Here is a 24,550-nt window from a genome sequence, read left to right as displayed (position 1 = left end):
ATTAAAACAGAAAGATACAGTATCGTTCATAAGTTTGGGATCAGTAAGGTTTTTTTTAAAGAAATTATTATTTTTATTCAGCAAGAATACATTAAATTGATCAAAAGTGACAGCAAAGACTTTTATATTGTTACAAAATGTCTATTTCAAATAAATGCTGTTCTTTTGAACTTTTTATTCATCAAAGAACCCTGAAAAAAGTTATTTCAAAAAGATTAAAGGATTAGTTCACTTTTGAATGAAAATTTCCTGATAATTTACTCACCCTCATGTCATCCAAGATGTTCTTTCTTTCTTCAGTCAAAAAGAAATTAAGGTTTTTGAGGAAAACATTCCAGGATTTTTCTCCATATAGTGGACTTTACTGGGGTTCAACGGGTTGAAGGTCCAAATTGCAGTTTCAGTGCAGCTTCAAAACGCTCTACGCGATCCCACACGAGGAATAAGGGTATTATCTAGTGAAACGATCGGTCATTTTCTAAAAAAAAAAAAAAAAAAAAGAAGAAGAAAAAAAAGTATATACTTTTTAACCACAAATGCTCATCTTGCACTAGCTCTGCGATCCGCACGCATTGACAATCACGTTACAAAGGTCGTGCATCACGTAGGTGGAAGTACCGATCCAGTGTCTGTAAATGTGTAAAGATTACGCCTTTACAAAAAAAAAAAAAAGAAAGGTAAAACAACGATATTGGACGATTTTGAAGTTGGAAGAGTTTTTCGCCCTAACGCAGTACTTCCACCTACGTCACGCGTGACCTTTCCAACGTGATTACGTAACGTGTGGCACGTTGCAGAGCTAGTGCAAGATGAGCATTTTTGGTTAAAAGTATATGCTTTTTAATTTCTTTTCTTTTTTTTTTTTTTTTTAGAAAATGACAGATCGTTTTACTAGATAAGACCCTTATTCCTCGCCTGGGATTGCATAGAGCCCTTTGAAGCTGTACTGAAACTGCAATTTGGACCTTCGACCCAGTGAACCCCACTGAAGTCCACTATATGGAGAAAAATCCTGAAATGTTTACCTCAAAAACCTTAATTTCTTTTCGACTGAAGAAAGAAAGACATGAACATCTTGAATGACATGAGGGTGAGTAAATTATCAGGAAATTTTCATTCAGAAGTGAACTAATCCTTTAAGCAGCACAACTGTTCTCAACATTGATAATAATGATTCTTGAGCAGCAAATCATCAGATTAGAATGATTTCTGAAGGATCATGTGACACTGAAGACTGGAGTAATGATGCTGACAATTCAGCTTTGACGTCACCGGAATAAATTACAAATAAAATAAAACATAATATATAAAAAAAGAAAACAGTTCTTTTATATTTGTGATATTATTCAATATAATATAATTAATATAATTTTTAAATGGCAGATTTTGACCCCCCCTCCTCCACACACACATCCTGAATATATAGTTACATTTAATTCAACCCTTTCTCAAACACACTGTCAACCATTCAATGAGGAAACATTAAAAAGTCGTTAACAAGCTAGTAGAGGGGGCTCAGCTCCCACGGGGGCTGCGGTAGCTTCGCTAAAGAAGTTATCACCCATTATTGGAGTCCAATGACAAAACACAGCTCTGTTTTCCCAGAGAGCATGCTGTTGGCTTCCCGTCGCTGTCCACAAACCCTCAGCTTGAGGTTAAGAGTCCGGCCCCTGAGGCTACTTGACATCTGCCCTGGCCGTGGCTCTCTGATTCCCCCTCTCTGTGCATTCTTGGGGTAATGCCTGCTGGGAGAGAGGTCTCACTTCCCTCGTGCAAGCAGGCCGAACAAAGTCTCGCTGAAAGATCAGGCGAAGGGGAAGAGATTACATGTCAGGTTAAGAGTGGGTGAGAAGCAAACACGGGAGCCCCTGATGAGAGCGTGAAGAGGCTCTGAGGGAGGAATGTACACAAGGGATTGTGTTTGGGTTTATTTTGGGGTGGTTATTGTTCAGTGGCAACGAGCGGTGAAATAGGGGGTGTGAAACATGAAAATGGTTATATATGGAAAGACAGCTAATTTAGCCTGTAGACAAGATTTTTTCTTTCTTAGAATTTTATTGTATTTTATTTTTTTTTAATTTTATTTTATATATAAATAAAACGCATTATCAACGTCATAAATACATTTTGTAAAGCTGATCTGTGTGTGAAGAAAAAACAATAGAAAATTAATATTTTTATTTTATTTTCCCAATTTATTTATTTTTTTATAATGGAATAACCTAAGAAATACAACAAATCATCCACATCCACATTATAATCAGATTTTTGTCAAGCTTATCTGTGTGACAAACAATAGAAAATATTACTTTATACTTTATTTTATTTTATTTGGATAGCAGGATTCATTATTCTCTTTTCTGCAATCCTGTAAAACACCACTCTCACTTTCACTTCAAACAATAGGAGGCTGTTAAACTTAATAGCCATTGCTGGCCTCACTAGCACATTTACACGGCAGCAGTGTCAGTGTGGGTAGCATGCTAGCCTGGCAAGATGGTGGCTAGTTCTTGCCATAGTGGCAGGATATTCAGCGGAGGACTGACAGGAGCACTTTTTACAAGAAAGCCAATGAATGACGCCTTTTGTGTGATTCACTGTTCAAATGAGTCATGATTAAATTTTGAAAGTCATTAAAGTAGGTTCCTCATGCAAAGCTTGACAAAGAAACTTGTTTGGACACACACCACAAACTTAACCTTGCTGGAGGGTAAAGACTGAGTCGTTGCTACTCTGACACTTAGACTCTATTTAGCCAACAATATGTGTGCTAATCTCTCTGTTGCCATGTAAACACAGATTGTTTCCTGCACAATGTTGTGCAATAAAACTGGTTCATACCTTTGATCCGCTCTGAACATTAGGGACATGATGTCCAAATACCAGCCAGCAGGGGATCTTATGACGATCCAAACATCTGCAGGCTATTTGATTTGACACAACAGGCGCAGACTGACCACTATACCACTTTTTCAGTTTTTGGCCACAATCAGCATGGGCTGACCACTACAATAGCTGATTTGAATTGATTTGAATAACTCATTATCGCTAATGTGGTTTGGGCTTCTATTGTATATGAAAGCAAAACAGGGAATATCTGCACTGTTCTATAGAGTTAAAGTCATTTTTAGAGGATTAAATTCATTGTCTTGTTAAATGAAGTTCTGTGAACTAAAACAATCAGCTTGAACTACAATACATTCAAAAGTCCGGGGTGGGTATAAGATTTTTAATGTTTTTGAAAGAGTCTCTACATTTATTAGATTAAAAATACAGTAATATAGTGAAATATTACTACAATTTAAAAGAACTTTTTTCTATTTGAATATATTTTAAAATGTAATTTATTCCTGCGATGACAGATTCAGCATCATTACTCCAGTCTTCAGTGTCACATGATCCTTATGCTGATTTGCTGCTCAAGAAACATTTCTTATTATAACTGTTACTGTTAATCTAATATAATGTATTATTAATTAATTAACTTAATATTTTTGCGGAAACCGTAATATATATATATTTTTTTAAGATTATTCGATTAATTTATTTGATATAGAATTTTTTTGTAACAACATAAAAGTCTTTAATGTCAGTTTTGACCAATTTAATGCATCCTTGCATTAAATTAAATCTTACTGACCCTAATCATTTGAATAGTAGTGTAAATATTATATGTATATTAAACTTACACTTATAAATTATACAATAAAAGCTTATAAATTATAACATAACTTTTAAATTAAACTTATAAATTATACAATACCAGTATAATGATTTTGCGCAACAACTGCACAACAGCATAAACAAAACAGGTATATAATGGTACAGTTAAAATAATTTCAAGCAATAAGAAGTCATGATAAAAGTTGTCAAATAAAGCAATTGTATGAGATGTGTGGCTTTCAAAGACTTGGGATATAGTGCATAATTAAAATAGATTTAATTACTATTACTCTTGTAACTACTCAAGACTAGCAGAAGATAACTGTAAGTAGAACAAATACTGGCATTCTGCATCGTCTCAAAAATTCTCCAAGACCATCAAATGAAATTCCTTTGGGTCCACCTGTTTCTTTTAAGAATACATAGCAACAGTAAATATCCTGATTTGTGTGCTGTGTCTAATTCTCTTACTGAAGGCCTCTGCATGACAGAGAACTTAGGTGTGATGACCTGTCACATCACAGATACACAGATGTAGATTTAAGACTTAGACCTGCCTTACAGGGGAAAGACTACACAGAGGAGCCTGTTACTAAACCGATCCATACCATATCTGACATTGAGGAAGAGCTGTGAACATCTTATGTTTCCCCTATCCAGGTGGCATTTCCTCCAGTGTGATCCTCTGCCAGCCTCTCCCTCCCCCACTCCATCATCTGGCAATGGACTAGACTGGACGTTACTGAGGTTACCTGAGATGGGCTTCTCTGAAACAGTGGGCTCTCAAATCCAGCCTGTACTACCATTCATGTAAAATTGTTGCAATACAATAAAACAGTAATGCCAAGAGTTTAAGAAATTAATTTTCACAAATTTCATTTCAAGAATTTTCTTTATATATATATATATATATATATATATATATATATACACACACACATACAGACATATATATATATATAAAAAACTTGCAATTAAACGGTTAGTTCACCCAACAAATGAAAATTCTGTCTCACCCTCATGTCATTCCACACCCGTAGACCTTCGTTCATCTTCAGAACACAAATTAAGATATTTTTGATGAAAACCAATGGCTCGGAGAGGCCTCCATTGACAGCAAGATAATTAACACTTTCAGATGGCCAGAAAGGTACTAAAGACATATTTAAAAAGTTCATGTGAGTACAGTGGTTTAACCTTAATGTTATGAAGCGACGAATCTTGATTTGAATCAGTGGTTCGGAGCGTGATTCGACCGCTGATTCGAAACAAAAGATTTGTAAAGCTTCGAAGCTTCATGAAGCAGTGTTTTGAAATCACTCATTTATTACTGAATAAAGTCATTATTTTTTTTTTTTTTTGGAGCACAAAAAGTATTCTCGTCGCTTCATAACATTAAGTTTGAAACACTATAGTCACATGAACAGTTTTAAATATGTCTTTAGTAGCTTTCTGGGCATTTGAAAGTGTTAATTATCTTGCTGTCAATGGAGGCCTCACTGAGCCATCGGATTTCATCAAAAATATCTTAATTTGTGTTCCGAAGATGAATAAAGGTCTTACGGGTGTGGAACGACATGAGGGTGAGTAATGACAGAATTTTCATTTTTGGGTGAATTAACCCATTAATGAAGTTGCTGTTTTAGTGTATAACAATCATTTTTAAATGAATCATGAAACATTGCCAAAAGCCCTTTAATAATACATTTACACTTTTCAATGTCAATGGACAAGATCTCCAAAGTTGTAGGTATTCTTTTCTAGAGCGCACAACAATAAAAACACATACTTGACTCCACCTTTAAATTTCACAAGATGTGTTGTCTTTTACACAGCAACATGAAAGGCTTGAGCGGGAACCTGAGAGAGCGAGGGTGATGCCCCTCATGTCAGTTTGGACACTGAAGTCATCAGATATATCTCCTGAAACCTGGCTCTTGAAACAAAGCTACATACCTTTACTTTGATGTGTAGGAACGAGATAAAAGCTGTCCTCTCACTGTCCTCACTGTGGAAGTGTTACAACCTCAGAAATATAACACGTCATGCACATCCACATCATAATCATATTTTTTGTCAAGCTGATCTGTGTTTATATATATAAAACAATATTTTAATTTAAATTAATAATTAATTTTATAACCTACTTATTTAGTGTAACACTTTTAAAATTTAAATCACTTTTAACACCTTTAAAAGTTATCTGGCTAAAGTAGTAGTAGTAATAATAATAATAATAGTTTTATAGTATTTTAACCAGGACATTTTTAATGGTTTTAATATACTGATAATATTTTCATACCTCTGTACACACGCAATATATTTCCAGACAATGAAAATTAAGGGACAAAGGGTTACCAGAGGCTGATACAAAATATGATCAATCACATAGGGACGTCTACATTTCTTGGTGCTGTCACTTTAAGATTGGTTTGAATGTGTGGTAGCAAATGATTTATGTCTTAGAGCTCATTATAGAAAATCGAAGAGTCTTAAAATACGCTCACCTGCAAAACAGCTCTTGGAGCATGGCTATCATTTGATCAAAGGCCTTCTGCTGAAATCTATGAGAAAAACCCTCATGTTTTCTTAGAGGGAAAAAATTATATCACCCCTGTAAAAAATGATCTTTACGCAGTACTTCTTACTGAACAACTGAAAGATCATATGTTAAGACATTACCATTACTGACTGTACAAATTTGCACTTAGTGTTTAGATCAAAGACGATAATATGATAATTATGTATTTAAGTATATTGTAAAGTATTTTTCTATTCAGAAATCCATTAAGGAGGCCCTTTTGAGAGGCAGGGGGGCAACATGTGCAGCTCAGCTGCTAGCAGCAGCCAAATGCAAGACTTCCTGCACACATTACAGTAACAGAGTGAAAGATTTATATCCACTGCACCAAATATGACCCTATGAGGCAACGTTCAAAACCATCATTATTAGTCCCACACCCACAAGTTATATGCTTAAACAGCACATACATGTTTATCATTATAATTACTGTACTTTACAATTACTTAATCTTAGGAAATTGTATGTATCAACCCATTTACAATACATCCCTACTGTTTGCTCTGTTGCAATTTGCCGTCACTTGAGTCATGGCAGTGATTAGGAAAATAAAGGGTGTGTTCAAGCTTTAAATCCACACAAACTAATTGGATTCAAATAAGTTCTCTTTGCCAATGGCAGTAAAACAATCTGTCATATAGTCCTGCTTATAATAAAAACATCCAGCAAACTAATTCACAGCTTTAAGTGCTGTTGATTCTTGAAGGAAATGGGGTGGATCACTCTGTTTGATGAGAGCATGGAGGTGAATAAAAGACAGCAATGGCCAAGTGCCAGCTTCACTCGGTCACTCATTGTGTGGAAAAAGGTACTTCACTGCATGCACGTTTCTGTTTCTGTCTTAAAGGGACAGTTCAGTAAAATAAAAAAATAAAAAATAAAAAACAAATCTGAAAAATTGAAAAAGAAAATCATTTACTCACCTTCATGTTGTAAACTTTTCCAAACTTTTTCTTCAAACTTTAAGTGTGAAACACAAAAGGAGATATTTAGCAGAGTTAGTGCTAGTTTTTTCCCCCATCCACTTTCATTGTACAGCTTAAACGAAATGCAGTTTGGACATTCTGCTAAATATCTCCTTTTGCACACTATAAAGTCTTACAAGTTTGGAGAGATATGGTGTGTAAATGTTGACAGATTTTTTTCTTTCTTTTTTGGGGGGGGGTTACTGCTGGCCTTACTTGATGCAGGCTTTACTTTACATTCATAATGATATTTTTGTTAAGCTAGAACTGTGTGAAAAAAAACAAAAAAAAAAAACAACGTCTAGGTTACTAATGTAACCCCCGTTCCCTGAAGGAGGACAAATGACTGACGAATTGGGAACTCGCCTGACAGTCCAATCACCTTTGAGTGGTAACAAAACAAGCCAATGGACATTGGTGAGTGAGATTTGCTTCGCAAACCAGTCTCCATATACATGGGTTTAAAGGCAGCATGCAGACACTCATACATTAAGTTTTATGCTGAGGAGCCGATACGGTGTCCCAGCCGTTCAGCGGTAGCACAGGGATTGTGGCAACGGGATGCTAGGCTGGAGTCAATATCAAGCAGAGACGGCAGAGCGGGCTCTACCAAGGGAAAGACACGGCTTTCTAACAGGGAAGCCATACTGTGGAAGAATACACATGTGGGATCACCCGTAGGGAATCACAACACATGGGCACCTAGCACAGGGGCTGACCTATTGGGCATACACATGAGTGCTAGACCTAGTGCCAGATGCCTCCGCCGCGTCTGACTGCCGAAGGGTGCTGGAGGAACTCCATCCAGGTTTCGCCAGGTGCGGAACTCACCTGGGGAGCAACATAGGTGCTCGTATCCCATCCTTAGAGGGGAATGGCGCTGCAAGCGAGACACAGAGAGAGTCCCCTCTCCTACTAGCTACTTGTAGCCAGTACACAGAAGGAAACAGAGTCTACATGGGGATTGTAAAACCTCACAAACATTAGGTGTCACCCAGCCCGCAGCTCTACAAATGTCTGCCAGCGAGGCGCTGTGTGCCAACGCCCAGGAGGAGGCAACACTCCGAGGCAACACTCCGGCTTGCCTTGGGTCTGGCACGCTAAGACTATGGCATCCACTATCCAGTGCCAACCTCTGCTTAGAGACAGCATTTCCCTTCTGCTGACCTCCATAGCAGACAAAGAGCTGGTCTGAGGTCCTAAAGCTCTGCATGTGGTCCACGTACAAGCGCAAAGCGCGAACTAGGAGGGTAGGCTGGGTCTGCCTCCTCTTTTGGCGGTAAGGACTCAGACTTATGCCTGCTGGTGAAAGAAGGGGGATGAGACTGGCAAGGCATAGCGTCACTCACTGCCAAATCGCACCTCTCGTGACCCAGACGTTGAGGAAGCTGCTCTTTTTTATTGAGATTTGGGTACTGCAGGCCGTGGTAGCAGAGGCAGAACAGAAATTAACTCTTTTTGAGGAAACAGCAAAAGATTCTCTACTCGGCCCTCCTCCGGGGGAGAGCAGCTCCCTCCATCTCCGGGTCTCCTGTCTCAGGGGTCTCCAGAGGACAATAGTCCTCTCTCCGATGCAGCTATCGACATCTGAATCTCACCCAGAGCACCGAATGACATGCTGGGTTGCCGTTACAACTCGCGCTGACACCCGGAAGCTTGATGGCACAAGACCACGGAGCGAGAGGTCCGCGGAGGTTTACCCAGCGGAAGAGCTCCTGCTGTAATCCTCGATCTCCCAAGGTGTAGGAGACTCAAGCCTTTACAAGACGTGTTGACGTGGTCATGAAGAGAACATGAACCACCCATGAATGCCGTCACAGCATGCTTATGCCCAGGCATGTGAGACAACGATTGTGGCCGTCAGATGAGGACAGGAAACGACCGCATCCAGAAATACTGCACAGCATGCAAACTCTTTTAGAAAGACTGCACAGAGTGCACAATGCTCTTTTAGAAATCTGCATAGTGTGCAAAGCTTTCAGAAAGGCGACCACCATTGATGCGCTGTCACACCAACATTTTGTGTCGAACTTCTTCCTGGTTTCGTGTAACAAACGAACGATAATTGCAGAGCAGAATCAGTTCAGAAATGCTTGGCTCCGAAGCGAAAGCACGCAGCCATTATACCTGTATATACGGGGAGTAGTTTGCGATGCAAATCTCACTCGCCAATGTCCATTGGCTTGTTTTGTTACTACTCGAAGGTGATTGGGCACTCAGGTGAGATCCCAATCTGTCAGTCACTGATGTAACGTCGAACATGACTGACTGATAGGGAATTTTATATATATATATATATATATATATATATATATATTTACAACTTGCTAAATATATCCTTTTGTGAATAAAAATAATAGAATGAACATTTAATTTATTCAAAAGGATCACTGTTAGACTAATGTAGAAGAAAAGCAGTGCTCTTTAGTATTTTGACAATGATCCTTTAAAATATATATATCCTTTAAAAACATTATAAAAGATTATTTTATAGCAACTCAAGTTCTTTGCCAAAGAGAGTTTTTTCAGCATTATGCGCATTTTATAATTGTATTGACATAAAATCTTTCTTGAATCCAGTCCAAAGTTGCCATCTTCATACTAAATGCAGAAGCTTGGCAGTGTCCCAGCAGAACGGGAGGATGGACAGCTGTGGTAGTAGTGAATGACAACAGAGATGGTTGCAGCCTCCATGCAGCGGACACCCTGTCAGCCATGCTTGAGGTGATGGGACTGTTTGCAGAGGTGATGGAAAAGCCAGACCACTGGTGCAGCCTTTTACTGTTTCTTCCTCAGTGGAAAATCCTCATTTCCACCGAACACGTTGGTGTCTCAGGCACTGAGTGACCAGGGAAAGTGTATATAGGGCTATACCATGACATGTGTAAGAGGATATCGGTGCATTTGAAGTTTTAAAAGCTTCTGCCTGAAAGATTTAGTAGGAGGAGAGAAAGGGGGAATTGTATATGACACCTCTTATAAATTGGAATCAATTTTTCAAAGGAAATAATAAAATCTTTTAACCCCTCCCGCCCAGTGCATGCTGATATGCTCCTTTTAGGCTTGACAATCAACATTTTTTACAATTACTGCTAAGTATTCGCTTCCAGGCTCGTACCTTCCATGGCTGCTCTTATAGACCAAGCTAACTGTTTAATGGTCCAATTCAACCATTTTTATATCTCTGCAGAAAATATGGACTATTATTTTGGAGGAAACTCAGCATCTATATAGGACCACAGAGGATGACAAAGCATCGATTTGGTTTTAAATTGACGAACTGATGGGAAAAGCAAAGTGCATATAATAGCCTGTGTGACTTAAAAAGGCACCACATGTTGAAAGAGGAAAAAGGAAAAAAGAATACTGTTCTGGTGTGTCATGCTTGACTGCGCTGGCTTGTAACAAACCTGACCCAGTTGAGCTATTGGTGACGCAAGACAGATGCAGTGACTTGTTCACAACGACTCGTCTGAAAGTCCGCTGCTTTCATCAGGACTCAAACAGGCTTGCCAAAGCTATTGGATATACTTATATCACTTTCAGTAAAAGAAGTCTATTTCAGCTCATCAACATTAGTGACTTCAACTAAAGGTTAAAGGTCAGGGTGAATATTTTGGATGTGCTGCCTGACAAAAACCCAACAACAACAACAAAAAAACCCCACTACCATTCAAATGTTTATGGTCTGAATGTTTTTTTAAAGTCCCTTATGGTAACCCAGACTGCATTTATTAATATGGCAAAGCTGAATTTTATAGCCTTACTATAATTATATAATTCAATTGTGAATCATAAGTAGGACAAAACTCTTAAATCTAACCAATTGGGAGGCTGCTTATAACCCAGCAGCCAATAAAAGTCCATAGTATTATTACCAAAATGTGGATCTCTGTCAATTTTCAGTGCATCTCACATCTGTTACCTCAATGCAAGAGACCCCAACCTGCTGGCCCTGAGGACCAAACATGCACAATCTTCTATTTCCAAGATTGACCGTTACAAATCCCATCCAGAGGCTCTGTTGTAACACAGCAGAAAGAGTTATTCCTTCATGTAGTTGAGACCTGTAGTTCAGATGCTGATCTGAGCTGATCCCTGTCCTCCACAGCTAGCCGCTGAACTCTATTACCTTGGGTGTGTAAACAGGACTAATAAATACATCAGATGGACAGCACAAGGATCCTTTCCCCCTGTGATTAGAGAGGTCGTTAAACCCAGTTCTGCTGTATCAAACTAAAATTTTCTGCATCTGTAATAAGTATCAAAACTCAGACGCTCTTCCTGCCTCAGCTGTTTCCCAATGGAGAGCCGTTATTTATGAGTGGCTTGGCCTCCTCATTCTTCTGAGGGAACTTGAACACAAACAGTTGGCAAGTTCTAGAGCAGTATACCAGTCGAGAGGTGCCTAGAAGAGATGGCATGCTGCTCTTTAGCTCCAACCTACACCTCCAGCCTCCATTATGGTGGACATGTCTTTCAGAAGGTCTCTGACAGTCAAAATTTCATCATCTTTGGAAGGACATAATTGCAACCAGACATTTCAGTCTATCTATATATCTTTCAATCTCTCTCAGCTGTATTTGTCTTGAATGATGAGCAATTGTTGGGATGGGGGCCTGATTTTCACATATTCATATTGTTTAAACAGATATTTTGCTGTAAAGTCTCTTGGTCCATTATAGAGCTCCATAAAAGCCATTTCTTATGCATCCAAAGGGCTTGACATGGCTCTCACTGGATATCACTTGGCCCTCGAAACCTTAGTTCACTCAAAGCCTGACATCTTAAAGCCTTCCAAACACTTTGTTGGATAGTCTTACCGCTTCTTAAGAACACTTAATCCATATAGTCCCTGGAAGGTAATCCATGGGAGACTGGCAGGAGAGGTCCTGGAACATGGGTCCTTTTTTGGTACAGAGGCCTTACAGGTCTCCACAAGTCCTCTTCTTTACTCTCACTGCACTTTTCTCTTGTACTCTCCATGACTGCACTGTTGTCCTTTTCAGAGTTTCAGATCTCAAACCCTCATGTTAACCATGCCACAGCTCCAAAAGCACCTGATTACAACACTTTATGTGAGAGAAAGCATTGTGCTTTCCTAGGAAAAGGCAAAAAAAAAAAAAAAAAAAGAAAAAAAAAAAGAAGAGGGAACATGGTTTACGTCTGTTTGTAAGCAGGTATGTGGCTGCAGCTCTGCATTATGAATTGTTTATGTTGTTTGTTCAGAATTACAGAGAAGAGACTGGAACAGTGGCTTAACCCTTCTTAAATAAATATTAAGAGAAATACAAAGAAAAACAAAACAAAAGAAATGCATAAAATACAAATAAAATAAAATAAAATAATAAAATAAAATGTTTAATATTTGTTAGGGGTATGTCATAATTTACAAGAAAGGGTTCACAGCAAAACATTTTTTCATCACTTTTAATCAATATATCTTTCTTGTTTTTCCAAACAAAAAAATTGTCATAACAATCTTAGGTAAATATCTTGCAAAATTGCATAAGATAATAATAATTGTTTTCACTATCTTTAATTAATTTATTTTTTCTAACCTCACTGGCATTGTTTTGTTTGTTTGTTTTTTAAGCATACATGTGAATAAATTTCAGATAAAAAAAAAAATGTTCTATGCAATTTTCCATCTTAATTAAATTTAGTGTGTTTTAGGGAAGTTTACTGGAAACAAGACAAAAGAAAAAAAAATTAAGTGTAGGGTGGAAAAAGTTCTGGAAAAGAATGCTAAGGAAATGTTCTGACATGTCCCTAAATATGTCAAACAGTTTCTCATAATGGTGCCCTATCAAAAAGAATAAATATGATCTTCCTGTTTCTAGCGTCCATCTGAAAGTGGGATTTCATGCAACACTCATCCATCATGGGATCAGTTACTGAGTCCATATTATCCTGGGCACCTGGAAGAGTACACAAACTACAGCACAAGAAACACACGCACTTACTAATCGATGCAATGGAAACCTGTCTTACATGTTTGAACTTCTAAACTTTTTTCGTTGACTAACGTTCTCTATTTATCTTTCTACTAGGATGTCAAGTGCATTTGTGCCATGTTTCCCCTGGATTTGTTTGTCCTTTTGGTGTGCTTTCCCCTGGTGGGAGGCAGGTTGTTTAACTGCAGAGGACTCAGCAGGACACACAGCAAATGTCCACTTCCTCTCACACTGTCAGTGCTTTACCTGGGAATGTGATATATTGTGGTTTTGATGGTACAACTTTGACTCGACCCCTCTAAGATCTATAGCGATGACTAAACAGGCTCTGCACACAATTCACATTGAATAAGAAGTCAGTTTAGGTAAAATGTCACTAGATTTAAACCATATTTAGCACTGGAAAAAAAAAAAAAAAAAAAAAGGAGTCAGTTGGGTTATAGAAAGTATGCTTTCATTTTAAACCATATTTAGCACTGAAAACAAAACAAAGGCTTAAGCACTCCAAAACATGACTGACAACCATATTCTGCTGCTGTGAACATTGCTTTTATGTTCTGTGAACACAAAACACTCAACCCCACTGTAAAACCCTGCCCGAGGACAAGAGAAGTGTAAGGCGGTGTCCCTGACCCTGCATAAACACTTTCCATAAACGTTAACACAAAAGATTTGAAGAACCACAGGCCTTGAGGTTTGTGTGAAGATGAACTCGCCAGATCTGTTTTACTTGAGCAAGAGTGGATCCAAACGGACTCCCTGCAGTTACTGCAACGCCCTGCTGAACAGGGTGATGCAGCTATTTCCGTAAGTGTACAATACCAAAGAATGCACAGAAAGCCATAAAAGAAAAGCTGGATTCTAGATCGGAATATATAGAAGAGAACATTAATCTCTGCTAGAGGTTTTCCCTTTGTTTCTGGAAGACTCTTTCCAGGCTGGACAATTCTGTCCTTCATGTGTCCACCTGTTTTTTTCAGGAGATTTTTTTCCACCTCTCAGTCTTTTGTAAAAAGATTTGGGAGGGAAGCAAATGTGTAACGGATGTGCAGTGATGTGATCTACCGAACTGATCTGTTCTTAGATACACTAACCTTTACGGATTAGAATAAATCAGAGGTGAAGTCTCAGTCTTCAACCCCCAGCCTTCTTCTTTTATTTTCTCTTCTCTCTCTCTCTTTTTGTGCAATCCCACATGTGCTCAATATATCACTTAAAGTATATCACCTTATCCTTTTGTTTATCATCTCCTAGGATAACCGTGTGGAATCCTCACGCTCATGCGTTCCATGTCTATAGTATTTCCAAACATATTTTACAAGAGATCAGTTACTGAGCTTAATGCTTTGCAGCAGCAGCGCTGGTAGCGCACATGATATCTTAAATGTAACAATCAAAGAAGCATGCAAGATTTCGGTATTTCCGTTGGCCTACAGATGTGCCAATGAGTCTCTCACCCCATCTTCCAAAAGCTGTAATGACAGTTTTGGCAAAGAAAAAAAAAAAAAAAAAAAAAACTTCAAACACACTAACATCTTATCACCATGTGTCAATATGAAGTTGAATACAGAGCAGATTTACTGTGGCTCTTCAAGCTATTTCTACTAATTCTGCTGGTGTGTGCTATTTTTTTCTACATTATGTCACTAATCATATAAGCAATTTGGAGGCCAGGGCAACATTTTGAACTCTTCATCATGTTCCTCAAACCAGCAGCAGAGTGTGTTGTGACACATTCCTCCCATAACCATCATTGCGATTTTGTTTGACTAGTACCACAGTGGACTTTTTGATGGCTTGGACCAGATGGGATAACTTTTGTTGACCTCGTGCATCGATGAGCCTTGGTCCCCTAACACCCTGTTGCTGGTTTGTGGTTATATATATAAATTTTACATTAGTTACCTAAATTAGTTAACATGAACTAATAATGAACTGCACGTCTACAGCATTTATTAATCTTTGTTAATGTTAATTTCAACATTTACTAATACATTTTTAAAATCAAGAGTTGTATTTGTTAACATTAGTTAATGCACAGTGAACTAACATGAACAAACAATGAACTGCTGTATTTTTATTAACTAACATTAACAAAGATGAACAAATACAGTAACAAATGTATTGCTCATGGTTAGTTCATGGTAGTTAATAAATTAACTAATGTAGTTCACCCAAAAATGAAAATTATGTCATTAATTACTCACCCTCATGTCGTTCCACACCAGTAAGACCTTCATTCATCTTCAGAACACAAATTAAGATATTTTTGATGAAATCCGTTGGCTCAGTGAGGCCTGCATTGCCAGCAAGACAATTAACACTTTCAATGCCCAGAAAGCTACTAAAAAAATAGTTCATGTGACTACAGTGGTTTAATCTTAATGTTATGAAGCGAGGAGAATACTTTTTGTGAGTAAAATAAAGACTTTATTCAATAATATCTAGTGATGGCCGATTTCGAAACACCGCTTCATGAAGCTTCGAAGCTTTCTGAATCTTTTGTTTCAAATCAGTGGTTCGGAGCGTGTATCAAACTGCCAAAGTCATGTGAACTATTGAAATTTCAAAACACTTATGACGTAACAAAGCCTCGTTTACTGAAATCATGTGATTTTGGTGCTCTGAACCACTGATTCGAAACAAAAGATTCGTAAAGCTTTGAAGCTTCATGAAGTGGTGTTTTAAAATCGCCCATCACTATATTGCTGAATAAAGTCGATATTTTGTTTACTTTGGCGCACAAAAAGTATTCTCGTTGCTTCATAATATTAAGGTTGAACCACTGTAGTCACATGAACTGTTTTAAATATGTTTTTAGTACCTTTAAGCACATTGAAAAAGGAAATGATCTTGCTGGCAATGCAGGCCTCACTAAGCCATCAGATTTTATCAAAAATATCTTAATTTGTGTTCTGAAAATGAACGAAGGTCTTACGGGTGTGGAACGACATGAGGGTGAGTAATTAATGACTGAATTTTCTTTTTTGGGTGAACTAACCCTTTAACAAATGAAACTTATTGTAAAGTGTTAACAATACCAAATAGTGTTGAAAAATGTCACTAGTGATCTCAGACTATTAGTCCTCGCTGCTTGTGTAAATTATCACTTTTTTTCACACTAAGTAGAAAATGAATGTGCATGTAATTATTCAACTGATCTCATACCATGTAAATCCTCTACGGAAATTATTAATCTTTAAGGATTATTAATGACCTATGACTATCTTCTAAAATAGCATTTTTTTGACATTTGAATGAATGAAGGCTTCCAGTGACTCACAGACTGTATGTGCATGAACAGAGCCAAAGAAAATGAAGGAATAAAAAAGGAGTGACACTGGAGATAAATGAGCTTCCTTTCTGCAGGCTGAGAAATGAATATGGAGTCAGAGAGGAATAGGACGTTCCATCGCACGTCAGCCAATCAATGCCTTCACAGAGAGACCAGCTCTGTCTGCTTCTGTACGGCTGGCTGATGGGACAAATGAGCTTTTGAATGATGACGAACAAGTGAAAGACATGTCCACATTTAGTTGGCTCATGGCCAAATCTTAGCAATAGCTGCCCGGCGACTGTTTAGTGACTGTTGGACAGTCATGAAATTATTCGCAAATGTAAAGCAGTTATATTCACTTGGATTTTTATTTGTCTAACAAATAACATTACAACAGGACAGGCTTTACAAATAGTCAAAGACAGACTCTTATAGTATTATCTAGACCTTTTTTTTATTAGCAGCTATATTTAAAAAAAAAAAATTCTTACAATATTCATCTGCCAGTGCTGCTAAAGCCATTTCATTTATTTGTAACAGTACTTATGTACAAACAGAAGCTCAATAAGTATCAAATATCAATGTTTTTAAGAACAGAATAAGGATTTTGTTTTACAATACTTGTCCCAGATTTGTCTTACACTTACACACAGCTCAGAGAACATGTCTGTCTATTTCTCTTGAAAAAAGAAAGAAAAAAAAGGTATTGTATTGAATAGACCAAAAGGTCAAGAGGAGGCAGGCAGATATGGTGTGTTAATGTGACCAGGAAAAGTGGAATTAGTTTTAATGTTTCACATGCTAATATTTTTATAGTCTCCCACAGTTTTGTATTACATGACACTGTAGAGGAGGGGGGGGGCACCTTTCAGATATTGAAACCTTATGAACGCTGCTGTCAGTGTTCCAGCTCCATGTCTGCTTGAATGGAGATGCACAGGCAGCTCTCTTTCTCTCTCAGTGGTTATTTTAATGTCCACATGCACCCGGGTGAAAATGTTAATATGTTTTTGAGTGCAGAAGGGATGAGGGTGCAAATATGTTTTAGGAAACAGAGTCTTGTTTGCAGAAAACAAAGAAGGTGTTTAAGTGCTGATAAGAACATGTGGCAGTATTAACAGAGAATAGGTTGTTCATATTGGAAATTTCCATGAACTTAAGAAAGGGCTGGTCTGAGATGGAAAATGTTAGCTTTGTGTAGATGATAAACAGCAAGTGTGCCACATCAGATGAGCTCTCATTATTGTGATATTGAATTAAAAAATAATTAATATATTATCACAAAAGCACAGTGTCCAAAATTAACTTTAATAGGCTACTACACCTGCCAAAAGGAGATAAATGAAGATAATTTACCATCCAAAATATTTATATTTTATTCTGCCATGTAAAAAAAAAAAAAAAACTTGTTTATATGACAATTGTTATGGATAGCAGGCAGGGAAGAGGAGAGGTGAGGATTTAATTGCAAGCATTCTTTATTCAATAAACACACAAGAAAAGATAATCAAAACAGCAAAGCAGAGGGCAATAATCCAAACATGAAAACTTAAATCCAAAAGGAAGACAAGAATAATCCACAGGTAGAACAGGAAACGCAAGAGATTTACAAAGGGGTGTAAAGACAACGACCAACAAACAAAGACTAAAACACAGGGGTATATATACACAGGCTATCAAGAGGTTAACAAGGCAAAGGTGAGACTGATTAATTACTATGCTGACCATGGGTAACTAAGTAAACCAAAGCCACTTGAAGGTAAGCCTGCAACCTTAGCTGAAAAAATGCCTGCTAACGCTGCATTACACAGGGAAGGAGACAAGTGGCCTTTTTTAATAGATTATCAATGGAGGAGAATCTTCACTACGCTGAATAAACCGCTTTTGTGAAGAAATAGCGCATCATTTAATGAATCGACAGCCCATCGGCTAATCTTCTGTTTGCTCTTAAACATTCATTTTGGACTGATCTATTTTTAGAGTTTAAACCAAAAAAAAAAATGAAAAAAAAAAAATGCTGTTTTATAAGAGAATTCACGGACAATTACGTGAGAGATAGGATTCAGTATATGACACTTCTCATTCATTTCTATGGTATTCACAAACAGTGACTGACTGTTGCACAACTATGAACAAATTCAATGACATCAATGCTGTAATGTGATTGGTTATCATGGCACACATGATCCAAGTTAGCCGTTATGCTTTTTTCAATGGTAGAGCCACAGACCCTCTTATCTCCCAATAATAAGACCATGGCTGTGTCCGAAATTGCTTACTCTCTTGAGTAGGTACTTATTTTGAATAAGTAATTACTTCACAACCGCTAAAAAAGTATGTTCTATTTAGTATGAATGTAATCTGGACGTCATTCGCCATGTTACCCTTATCACGTGACCTACCAGCATCAGTTATGTCGCTTCACTGGCATTCACAAATCCTCTCCCGTGGCCTCATGGGATAGTAAAGTGTCCATTGTATGCACACTTCAGAATTTCACAGAGAGAATTAGGTCATCTGGATACTTTTTGCCTACTCTTTAATGAATACTGTGAATTCGGACACAGTACTTTTTTTTGCTTTCTGCTTTTGTCACATACTGTTTTTCGGCAACTATATGGAGAAGTATGTGATTTCGGCCACCTCTGAAGGAAACAAAGGCAGACAGGAACTAAACACAGGAAGTGAAAACATGGAAAAAATAGAAACAGCAAGTTACTTCAAAATAAAGGTCCATATATTAAAACCAAGGAACAGAAAACCAGTGATCATGTAACAATAATGGGACAAAAATAATAATAATAAAAAAGATTTAATGACTCCAAAATGTAACAACTAAAAAAATACAAGAGTATGCTTATCACATCTGGAAAAAAAAAAAAAAAAAAAAAAAAAAAAAAAAAAATAATCAATATAATATAAATATAAAAATATCAGGTAACACTTTATTTTAGGGTGTTTGAACTAGTTGCTTATTAGCATGCATATTACTAGCACATTAGCTATTTATTAGTAATTATTAAGCACATATTAATGTCTTATTCTGCGTGACCTTATTCTACATTCTTAATCCTACCCAATACCTAAACCTAACAACTACCTTACTAACTATTAATAAGCAGTACATTAGGAGTTTATTGAGGGAAAAGTCGTAGTTAATAGTGAATACATGTTCCCTATTCTAAAGTGTTACCAAATACACTTGATCTAACACAAGGCCTTCTAAACTGAGGCAAAGCTGCACAACAGATTGTGAGACAATGAGAAAAGGAAAAAGAGAGAGAAAGCAGGAGAGAGCAGGAGACGGGCAGATAACTCATCTATCCTATCCCTGTTAACGCTCTTGCAGCTCAAGACAGCAGTCGATCATATAAACAGATAGCTTTGCGTCAGTGAGAATTAATCTTCATGCATACCTTTCTCTGAGATAACACAGCAAAGCACAAGACAAGTCCTGTCTGTTAAGTATGATTTGTTTAGAGAAATACATGTAATACAATCTTATTGGGGTTATTCATATTTAGGACTCAGGGGCCAAACAATCCTTGTATTCTCCAGCACAAAGAGCATTTAACTCGCTTCATTATCGACCGCCATGACTTACACTGCGAATGAAAGCTTGTGTCCGCACTTAATTTTTGTTTTACAGTCAGGGTCCTTAATTCAGAAAAGTTGATCCATGTTTGAAAGCTACAAAGCAGCTCCAGTTCACAAAACGCCGACCATCTGATTAGACACATGTTGAAGTCATTGCTGTTGACTTCCACTCCATCCAAGAGTTTCATCAAAGAGACGCTGACAGTCCTCATATAACATAATCCTTGGCAGGTGGAAATAAAACAACAGATCTGGCTCAACTACATGGGTCCATGTGGTGAAAAAAGAAAGAGAAAGAAAGAAAGAAAGAAAGAAAGAGCTGGTGGGGAAAGAAAAACTGTTTAAATCACATAATAACTCCCAGAGTGGAGGGGTTTATGCATAATGATAGTAATTAATAATTCATAAAAAAATATTATTAACTATTAATTAATTTTAATTAGATAGATAGATAGAGACGCTCTTGTTTGTCAGTCACATGATAAAGAAGTAGGAAAACTAATCATGACCGAAGGAGTGAAAGGTTATGCTGAAGCAATTAGACCTTGGTGGTGGTCTATGAGTCGGCCCATAAAACAAAAGATCTAAACCAGACACAGAAAGCCGGCGCTGTGTTACAAAAAGGAGGAAAGACGAGTCAAATCATTTGTCACTGTTAAAAAGCATTGAAGTGAGGAGGTCTAAATCAATTTTCACAGTCTCCAAAAAAGTGCAGTTCATTATAGCTATTTAAAACAACTATGTATATATGCTAATCCTATTTGAGGAATCCTGGCATGCTTCTTACTGAGATTTTATTATCCACAGTGATATAACAGAATATTATTGGCCTAAAACTTGTCATGTGCACATGTGTTAGGTGCTGTTAGGGTTACAGTCTCTATGTTATCGCCAGTTAGCTTGTAATTGGAAAACCATGTTCCTGAAGGAAGTGAATAATATCAAAGCAAACTGAACAAAACTACAAAATCAAGACTAAAATTACATCATGGCACAAGCCTTATAAAATGTCGCCATTTGGCAATAGCAAAAATGTTTTATGACAAAATGGTATACAGTGTTTCAACAGGGCTGAAGAGCCATAAAAGGTTTAAATCATTTATGTGTTCTTTCCTCTTTGCTGTTTCTCACAAAGACTTGATTTCGCACATGATTTACAACAAAATCGTGCTCTCAGATATACATTATGACATTTATCAGTTGTCACTATTTGGCGTTATCTAGCCAATATTATGATAGATTTTTACATAAATCTACAACAACAACAATAAACTGATTGTTTTAATGTTTTTACACGGCCACTGCAAAAATATGCACTACCGTTCAAAAGTTTTTTAAAATATTTTTTTTAAAGAAAGTAATACTTTTACTCAGCAAGGATGTATTAAATTGATCAAAAGTGACAGTAAAGACGTATTGTCAGAAGATTTCTATTTTCAAAAAAATGCCGTTCTTTTGAACTTTCTATTCTCTATCAAAGAATCCTGAAAAATATGGTTTCCAAAACAATATTAAGAAACACAATTTTTTACAACATGATAATCATAATAAATGTTTCTTGAGCAGCAAATCAACATATTAAAATGATTTCTGAAGGAAACCATTTTTCAAGGAACACTGAAGTAGTGACTGTCAAAAACTCAGCTCAAGGAATAAAATGACATTTTAAAATATATTAAAATATTAAAACAGTTATTTTTTTATTGTAATAATATTTCACGTTTTACTGTATTTTTGATCAAATAAATGCAGGATTGAGAAACTTCTTTCAAAAACTCTTACCAACACCAAATATTTGAATGGTGTATATAAAATAAAAACTACATAATAGTTTCACATTTTATTTTCAAATCAGTAGTTTATTCTGGGTGAGATTTCATACAGTCCCTGTCAGTTTTACGGAATACAGTAACAGAAACAAATACTAAGACTCAGACGTAGAAGGTCAGTGACATGATCTCAATGGGAAACATTCCCCACCTCGTTCTATTATATCCTTAATTTGGGTGTAAAACTGACAAAGGCACTTTAGAGATTTATGTGCTTCTTTGTACTGTCGACTCCCATGTGTGCAGCCTGTTAAGATAGTGACTGGACAGGCTAGCTAAGACTTTTTAACACAGTCCACAGACACTTTTAATCTGCCTCACACTCACTTGTTTAGATTAGATCTGGCCTCCACACATGGAGAAAGCATAGAGGGCAATTAAAAACACACTGTATTCCTGCCGGTGGCCTTTTGCACTGGCAATGGCTTCCACACTTTTAAGCAGGGCGCGTCTGCTAAACAGATAAAGCGTCGTTTAGCTTCTGTTACACTTTGCCCGCCATCAAGCAGAAGTTACACATCCGTCCACTTGAAGCTGCTCTCTGTTTATTTGCTTATACAGCTTGGTAGGAGGCCATACGTTTAGTCGTTAAGACTTTGATTGCCACCTGCACCTGTCTTGGACAGCGCTGTTTGTTACAAAGTCTGCTACTTCATTTGGAGCTGCAGGGGAACATCCGATGGGCGGGGAAGCGATGCCTCAATCTTACCGGTCTGTTTGAATCAGCCTTTGTACAAAAGATGGAGTGAGTGGCCGTAGGGTAATTCTATACCGCATTTACCTCCAAATGAAGCAGCAGGATGAAGTGAGTCATTTGGTTCAGATAAACAAATTTGTGCAAACCTCAGCTCTGCACAGCTCTGGCCTCAAATGTGTCTTACAGTATTACAACATGAGATGACCGATAGTAAACTACTGGTAGATAATACTGGTTGTATTTATTTTAAGAGAGTGATTTATACAGTGAAAGCCATTTAATCCATTTTCTTTAGTGTGTAATCCTTAGTTCTGCGTCTTAATCGTAGTTTCTAATCTTAGTTGGTCCTACTGACATATGATTACCTCATAACCACAGAAGAAAAATTACAATGATCTGGTCTTGAAATGTATGGTACCTACAATTCATATAATTCTAAATTATTTTTCACATGCCTTCTACATCACTTTAGATTTGTCTGTATGGAAACCCATTCCTGTCTCAGAGTAAAAGGTAATAAACTTTATTTGTCATAACTGCAACGTTATATCTCGCAGAGTTACTTTATATCTCAAAATTTTTATTTTAGTTATTGAAATTGCAACTTCATATCTCACAGTGTAACTTACTCAATTACATGTTTTATTTTTTACTGACAAAATGGGCTTCCAAATGTCTGACAGCAAAATATGGTGAGAGCCATTTTGTATTAACCAAAATATTTATTGCAGCTGCAAAAAGTGGTTATTTTTCTGGCAACATATTGTGATGTGTAAGTGGAACGCAAGTAAGAACACGTCTGTTTTGTTTCTTTCATGGTAAGCCACGCCATGCTATGCCTGAGCGCACAAATCATTCTAGTCTTCCATGAGAGCCCAGCTATCTAGTGTAGGAAGATGCCGTAATGACATCTAAATCAGTGATTCTCAATGACTGCTGTTGTTTTAGCATTTGACTTGCTTCTGTTTTACTGCCAGACCGCTTTTGGCTCCGGATTTTCCTCTTCAGAGGCCAACAACATGCACCAAATGTTTCACATTATCGGTGTGAAAATCCCCCAATTCTTTCGCTTTTTTTTCCTTACAAGTCCATGCATCCGTGGAAACTTGATATTTCATATTTCATTCTGGTTTGTGGATGTCATCACGAGAGATGCTGGTTCACATGCAACCGGCCGCCCGAGTCCTTTGATCAGCCTGACCACGACTAATTACAAATGGAGAACAACTGAAAGAAATATCGAGAGATTTCATGGGAATTGGCACAATTGCCGAGCTTCCTAATTCCAAATGGTCAGTGAATGTTCATTCAAGAGTGTGTCTTTTCAAACAATGTTACGGTGTCAAATGTAAAAGAAACAACAAATCAGATGATGATTTTCAAGTATGCATTCAAGTACTACATTTGTCAATGCCAATAAACATCACATCACTCAACAATTAGATTCTGTTCTAAAAACGGGTTCAAGATTGAAATTGAAAGTGATCGTACTACAAAGGTGATCTGTCGAATGTGACTATTTCAGCTTATAACTAAAACCATGTCGAAACTTTGACCAGGAAAGGCGAACATATGTGATTCAGAGCAATCGAAATAAAAACCTGCAGCTCTGGAAAACAATATCCCTGAGCTGAGATATCAAGGGAAAGATGTAAAAGGAAATTTAAAGCAGCATAAATGTTCTGAGTGTTTAAGAGTGGTGCAAAGGTCCCAGGGGTCTCATCTGGCAAAGGCCTTTGTTCACAGGGCAGGATGTATCCAGCAAGATGTTTTCCTTTCCATAACATTCCTCATCTCAGATGTGCTCCATTGTAGGTTTGAGTTCCTTATCAATTTAATAAAAAGTCTTTATCCTTACTTTAACACAATCGGGGTTCCTGGATTCCTTAGAATCTACAAAAATGAAACTGGAAAATCTAAACACGAGTAGCTAAAATGGCATGTTGATCCACATAGTTTCTGTGAGGCATTTCTAAAAGGCAAC

The 24,550-nt window shown here is 37.3% G+C and overlaps 1 protein-coding gene and 1 long non-coding RNA gene across 2 annotated transcripts in view; one reads left to right on the top strand and one right to left on the bottom strand.

Annotated features, from left to right (window-relative positions):
• The window catches only part of dmrt1 (doublesex and mab-3 related transcription factor 1), a 55,662-nt gene extending 51,150 nt beyond the window's left edge, over nt 1-4,512 (top strand). Inside the window, exon 5 of the mRNA XM_051892590.1 lies at nt 4,324-4,512. Within this exon, the coding sequence (XP_051748550.1) occupies nt 4,324-4,394 (71 nt within the window). The 3' untranslated portion in view covers nt 4,395-4,512. The remainder of the gene's footprint in view (nt 1-4,323) is intronic.
• The window catches only part of LOC127512044 (uncharacterized), a 63,595-nt gene that overhangs the window by 6,523 nt on the left and 32,522 nt on the right, over nt 1-24,550 (bottom strand). The gene's annotated exons all lie outside the window — the stretch shown is intronic.

The sequence above is a fragment of the Ctenopharyngodon idella genome, chromosome 5, assembly GCF_019924925.1.
Source record: "Ctenopharyngodon idella isolate HZGC_01 chromosome 5, HZGC01, whole genome shotgun sequence".
Lineage (NCBI taxonomy): Eukaryota > Metazoa > Chordata > Actinopteri > Cypriniformes > Xenocyprididae > Ctenopharyngodon > Ctenopharyngodon idella.
Note: the sequence above shows the minus strand (reverse complement) of the source record. Positions and strands in the feature narration are given on the sequence as shown.